This window comes from Hyalella azteca, unplaced genomic scaffold, assembly GCF_000764305.2.
Source record: "Hyalella azteca isolate HAZT.00-mixed unplaced genomic scaffold, Hazt_2.0.2 contig2822, whole genome shotgun sequence".
NCBI classification, from domain to species: Eukaryota; Metazoa; Arthropoda; class Malacostraca; order Amphipoda; family Hyalellidae; genus Hyalella; species Hyalella azteca.
In genome coordinates this window covers 59,465-66,630 of record NW_025933081.1, presented here as the reverse complement: position 1 = coordinate 66,630, position 7,166 = coordinate 59,465, and the positions used below count along the sequence as shown (strand labels likewise).

Genomic DNA, 7,166 nt, shown 5'->3' with positions numbered 1-7,166 from the left:
AGAAATGAATAAAAATGAATTGAAAACTACACATCATTAATAAGTTCTGCTGTCATGCAATCAAACATCAGCTGCCCAACGTATAGAATGTATTAACCATCTGTATTGACATGAACTTGCCGTACCAACAGGACAAATTCTATGAAAAGTCTAACATTCTACAGAGCAAATTCGGATGTTTTCATTGAGTTAATGCATTTTAGAGGAAATTGTCAATGATAATGTCAGGAGACTAAATATTATACCAATGATCCCACATGTTTCATTCAACATGAAAAGTAACCCAATCCTCAGATTTTCATTAGACAAATGCAAGAGCAGTCAGGTCATAGTGCTCTTGTGAAGTCATGCCCAATTTATGTATCACCTTGTTAGAAAACATGACGCAAATTTGTTGAATGGGCCCCAATAACTTTAATTAAACACGAAAACGCTCTGCCCTAGCCAGTGAGAACTGTTGATACTAGCCAAATAATGTCTTGCAAATTGAAATAATAAATATTTCATAAAAAGCTTATATGGCCAATAATACATTGATGTTCAGACGTCTTTCATTTCAGAATCATTTATTGCAAGAATACGTAGGTATTAAAAATTGTACGAATAATTAGATGCTAGAAACAATATATCCCAAAATTAATCAAACGATCGTCTCCTTCGGTATCTACGTATAACCTCTTCCTTTGTAGATGATGTAAATGTAGAATAAATGACATTTTTTGTGATTTTTACTTGTTTTTTCTTTATTGATATGATAATATATATAACAATTAGGGTCTGTGCGCTTGTGAACAAATAGAAATTCCTGGTCAGTACATACGAAACTCTTCTTCTCTTATGAAATTCTCCTTTTACCATCATCCAAACAATTGCCTCAAATAAATTGACGAAACTTCGAGACACTTCTGCAAAAAAACTGCTTACTAAGAGTAATACCTGAAAAAGCAAACAAATTAGACATAACGGAACAAGAGGGACTGTAAGATTTTTCCCGTTTGGAATAGTGCTTGTCGTAAGGCCTAGCCAGTCATGTAATGGCACTTTGTCTCTGGTGTCCTTGCGAGGCTGATTGAGCTATTATAGGCTGCAGTAAGCTATTCTCAGGTACAAGTGCATTTGTAATAGTGTTATTTAATTAGTGTCCAAATGTATTATGGTAGTGTGTATTATGGTATTGTGTATTATAGTATTATCTTCCTGTCTTGTTCTTTCTATATTTATTTATTGTGTTATTTGTTTATCTCAGCAGGAGTATTAAGTTTTGCTGGTATTCAATCATTTATTTTGATTAAAATTCATGAACTATGGATTCTCAGTTTATTAATGATGGTAAAGAATTTGGCTACACTGGAGAAGAATTGCGCAAGTATGTGTTTACACGTAAAGAAGAACAGAGACTTATTGAGGAACGGGAGAGAGAGGAGAGGAAAACTGCAAAAGAAGTGCAACGGGAAAAAAGAGCACATGAGCTGGTTATTAAGAAGCAGGCGCTGAAATTAGCCAAATTCAAGGCAGCTGACGCTGAAACTGTCGCCAACCGTTCTGTGACTGCCACGAGCGATTTTTATCTCACGATGGTGATGATGATTTCCATGAGGAAAAGCCCCATAAAGTCCTTAATCTACAACGACGGCAATGACGTCTCGGTTAACCGGCAGACGTTTGAGAAGATGCGAGATATTGACTGCTGTTCTCATTCAGTGACCATGTTTGCACAACAGAATGGATTTGCCAACTACAGGGTATGTTCATTCATGAATTCGATTCCAGCTGTTGAAATTGAAATTAATAGGTGCACTTAGGTTCACAGATTAAGACTATCAAAGGAAATTTCACTCATTGAAGCGGGGATCTGAACCTTTTTGCCAGTACGCTCTGAGAGATCACGAATATTTCGATCAATTTTGTGATTTAGCATGTGCTGCAAAATCTCTCAGAGAACGCAGTACAGTTGATTCATAAAGATCAATTAGTCAAGTCTGTAGATATTAATCTCTTTGAAATTTTAAGATAAAATGATATTTTTCACATGTCTCTTGATAGAGCTGTGAAACTTGCCGACAACTACCTGGCAATTCATGGTAGAGGCAGCGGGAGATTTCCTTTAAACTTTGCATCAGGCAAAGAACCTACTTGCTTTCAGTGTGTTAAATTGGGTCACAGTTCACGCAACTGTAGCATGAAAGATGAGCAATGCATGTGCCAATACTTCTCATTTGTCTGGAGTTCACCGCAGGCTTCCTTTCAGATATAGCAAACTTGGCCATTCTGTCGTTCTAAACTTAATCGCCGCAAGCAGAGTTAATAATTTTCAAGTGCGAACTTTTTGTCAATGACTGTGCTTATCATTCTAACATAAATTCTGTTGTTAAATATAAATCAAAGATCATGACCAATCCTAGCCTGTAATATTTGTTTTTTTTTTTTTTTGTGGAAAAGAAGTCAAAACTTTGCGTGCTACCGGTGACCATTGTCCTTGTTAAGAAGTCGCTGATGCCTACAAGTCAGAGGACTGGTGAAAAAAAATTTCTAAAATTGGCAGATAACCGACCCATAAGTGCTCCTAGAGCTCGTGTGAATTTGGAGTGTATTTTTCAAGGGAATTTCCGATGCTACTTGTTTGTCCGAACTGCCTTTAGACTTTTTGATAGGAAATATTCCTATATTCCTGCGGTGCCGTGAGTGTATGTACGACTAACCATTCTGTTCCGACTGTTTACGCTGTTCAAACTATATGAGTCAAAACCGTTCTGAATCTGATTTGGAAACTCCATCACCGATGTCAGCAAATAAAATTTTCTTCGATTAAAGATAATTAATACCAAAGAGTTGATTGCTTTGCAACGACGAGATCCGAAATTGCAAAAACATTTTCAACTTGTAGACGCTAATTTGACCAACGATGCAAAATGTTCACTAGCGAACAATACATGAATTAGACCAGCATGTGATAAGAAGTCAATGTTGAATATTGTGAAACGGATCGTGTTACCTTCAGAAATGACTCAAATGAGGAAGAAAGTAATGGAATTAGCACATGTTTGTATTACTGCTGGACACTTTGGCGTTCAAAAAATGAAGGATAGAGGGATGGTACATTACTTTTGGCCAGGTTGTCATTTTGATATTGGTCTGTTCTGTATTCTGTATTCTCACTGTCGGAAATTTGCATGTAATCGTCCATCTAATGTACCATTGATCAAAATGCCTTTAATTGGAAGACCATTTCAGCGGGTAACCGTGAACATCATAGGACCATTGTTGAAAAGTCAGACGGGCAATCAAAAGTATAAATACCACCCCGTACAACCCGAGATGCAATGGGGCTAGATATTACCAACCTTTATATTATTTGTCTACAGAGAAGTGCCTCAGATAACCACTGGATTTTCTCCCATTGAATTACTTTATAGGTTTTGAAGTTGGAGGACCTTTGTTTCTCATTAGGCAGAATTTCTTTGACGATTATTCAGAATGTGAAGATGTTTCTGTAACTGAATATCTTGTTTCTTTGAGAGTACGTCTTGAATAGTTTATCCGTCTGTCGAATGAAAATGAATCGATGAACATGGCTAAGAAGAAGGAGTACTACGGCAAAACTTTTCGTGCTGGAAAGTTTAAGTTTGGGGTAAAAGTTTTTTACTGCTTTCTACCAGCACCAGTAAACTGGTAGCTGAATGGAAAGGGCCTTTCTAAGTTGCGAGAAGAATCAATAAGGGTTACTGTGTTATTAGAGTTAATGATTGTGAACGTACTTACTATGTTAACATGTTGAAGATATTCAAGGAGCGCAGGACTAAGTAAGACTCACAACCTACTGCTGCATGTTCCTTCCAGAGCGCCTAATCATGTACCTTATGATTTCAAAATCAGCAAGGATTTCAATGATTTCAATTATATTTTGGATGTGTAGGGAGATAATGAAAATGTTTCGATGATGTGGCGGGCAGAGTAAATATTGATATAATGAGTCATAATGATATTCATCTGTTCTGTATTTCATGTTTTCACTGTCAGAAATTTGCATGTAAGCGTCCTTCTAGATAACAATTGATCAAAATGCCATTAATTGGAAGACCATTTCAGTGGGTCGCCGTGGACATCATAGGACCCTTGCCAAGAAGTCAGAAAGGTATAATCGTTTGCTCTAGTCATGATAGATTTAGCTACGAAATATCCGGATGCGATTGCTTTGAAGCGCATTGATAGCGAAACAATAGCTGAAGCTTTGCTTGGAATGATTTGTAGAGTTGAAGTGCCATCAGAGATCTAGACGATCATGGAACGCAATTCATGTCTTCAGTCATGGGAAATTTAACCAGTTCCTTCATATTGAAAGTTTAAATACCACCTTGCACAACCCGAGATGCAGTGGGACTTGCGATAATTGTAACGAGTGTGAGAAAGACATGCTTATGGTAATTTTAAGAATCTTCTGTCTGGGATAGATATCAACAACCTTTATCATTTGCCAACACGGAAGAGCCTCAGATAACCAATGCATTTTCTTTTTTTTAATTAATTTTTAGGTTTTGAATTTAGAGGTCTATTAATTAATTTTCAAGTTTTGAATTTAGAGGTCATCTGTTTCTCATTAGGCAGAACTTCTTAGACGGTTGTTCAAAAATAAAAGATGTTCCTGTAACTGAATATGTTGTTGAGTCTGTGAGTTTTAACTAATTTATGCGTCTGACGATTGAAAATGAATCATTGAACAAGGCTAACGAGAAAGAATACTACGGCAAAACTTCTCGCAAAAGTTTTGTTACTGCTTCTTACCAGCACCAGTGAACTACTAGCTGAATAGAAAGGGCCTTTTGAAGTTGTGAGAAGAATCAATAAAGTTTACTATGTTGTTAGAGTTAGTGATTGTGAACGTATTTACCATGTTAACATGTTGAAGTTATTCAGGGAGCGCAAGGCTGAGTCAGACTCAGCCTACTGCTGCATGTTCCTTTCGGAACGCAAATGATCTACCTAATGATTTTAAAATCAGCAAAGATTTGAATGAGTTCCAGCGTCATTCTATTGGAGATATTGAAGGATAATAAGAAATGTTTCGACAATGAGACTGACAGTTAATTTTGTGAAGCATGAAATTGTCATTCCTGATTTTTAGAGCATTTTTCATTTATAGAAAAAATGCACTATTGTGCTCGCCATGTCCGTCTGTCCGTCCGTCCGTGACTTTACGTTTTCGTTGACGAGAAAATGCGTTCTCTGTCACTCACTGCAGTGAGTACTTAGTTATATTTTTTAAACCTGTCAGAAGTTTGCTTGTGGCTGCGTGACGTGACAGACGTTGGTGTCGTGCGCGGTCCCGGTTACACTTAATTTTGCCGGTTTAACTCTATTATTGCATTCTGTACTGAAGTGTTCCAATGAATGTCTGGAATAAAGTAAAGTCAGTAAAATTTAGTGCGAGTAACAATTGATTGGAAAAAAGTGAGTACAGTCAGTAAAACCTGAGTGCGGGTAACAATTGATTGAGAAATAATATGCGTTTAAAAAATACTTTTTAAAGACAACACTTTCAAAGAATCCAGTGTCTCCAATCTTACAGATGTAAAATGAATTTCTCATTTAATTTTCGAATTTAATACCCAACCAGAAGCACGACTGAAAAATCTAGAAGCATGTAAGACAAATTTAGTACTTTTAACTGCTTCCACATCCAAATAATAATAATAATTTTAACATATAATAATATATATATACGTATAATAATAACGAATATATAACGGATTTCGTATATATTATGAATATTATCAATATTATTCTGAATACATATGCGTACTCAAATATCGTTTCTATCCAATGCTATAAAGTTCTTCTCGTTATAAGTTTGCACAGTTTTTCCGCGATTATTCACTTCCTTACGTGACTGGTCACTTTGGCATACATAAAAAAGTGCATATGCTGAGTCAATTTTGATAAGATGTTTGTGTTACGAGTTAACGCCGAAAGAAATCCATTTGAATTAAATTCTAATGGAGAAGAAATTGCTTAGGTATCTCGATTAGATAAAAGAAGAAGCATATAAACCAAGGTATGAGAGTACAATGTTATTTGCAAACTGTTAAAAAAACGGGCGAAAAATGTTTAACACACGTTATTTTTGGACACTGATTAACCGCAGTCTGGTCATTCGGTTATTTACCGTGGTTTGTTAGACTTCAGCGGTAGATGGCGTCACGGTCACAAGTCGAGTTCCATCTCGACTGGAAGACATCGCTTAAAAGCTGAATTTATTGAATTTATTTTCGTCTATTTATACTAATTTTTGTTGTTGGCTGTGATTTTTGTACAAACGATAAAGTATCGTGTGTTATTCAGCTGAGTTGCTCATGTTTGTTGTCCTATTCTTTCAGTGTTAATACATTAAGTTGCGTTGGTTCGACATCAGTCGATTGCTGAACTCGGTAGACTAGAGCCCGCCAGCCAGTGATGCTATACACCGAGATCGAGGAGAAACAAATTGTTATTTATTAAATTTTTATACTTTCAGGATATAGTGCTTCTGTCCGGTGGTCGGTTTCTAAAACCACCTAATGGAATTGTAACTGAGAGTCAGGGTACTTTGTTATTCCAAGTAGGACTAAGGCAAGACAAGAGAAACGCACGGTAACTCTGGTTGCCAATGACGGAAAACCTCTGATTTGGGGGGCGCAAAGCCCCCCGGTTTTACCCCGCGCCTCTACGCGTATTGTGCTTTGCACGAGCTCTCATTATTCTACTCACAGTACGTGCGATTGTAGAGCGAGGTAAAGTTTTCACTCTCGCAATCCCACAGCCCAAACCTCTGCTCCAATCTCGCTGGAAGTTTCACCACTATAAGTCGAAATTGAATTTCCAAACTATTTTTGCTCGTGTGACTTTTCGATAAAATGTCGTTTTCTATGCTTTTTTCACAAAAAACGGTGTTTTTTTCACCCTTTTTCAGAGGGAAATTTTTTCCACGCTCAATATCTCCCACACCGAGCCATAACTTTTCTCCAAACTTTGCATGAGCATTCTCTCATCCATGGGCTGCATTATCCTGCAAAACTCGTCTCCAAAATTTTCCTTTAAGGGGGGACTTTTTTCATTTTTTTCTTTTTCCAAAATCCAAGATAATTTTACTCTTCATGTCACAGCTCGGCAACGCGTGCTCCGATCAAGATCAG

The 7,166-nt window shown here is 36.9% G+C and overlaps 1 protein-coding gene across 1 annotated transcript in view; it reads left to right on the top strand.

Annotated features, from left to right (window-relative positions):
* Positions 1-1,259: 1,259 nt before the first annotated feature.
* The window catches only part of LOC108668313 (caspase-1), an 11,514-nt gene continuing 5,607 nt past the window's right edge, over positions 1,260-7,166 (top strand). Inside the window, exon 1 of the mRNA XM_018155501.2 lies at positions 1,260-1,742. Coding sequence (XP_018010990.1) covers positions 1,305-1,742 — 438 coding nt within the window. The 5' untranslated portion in view covers positions 1,260-1,304. The remainder of the gene's footprint in view (positions 1,743-7,166) is intronic.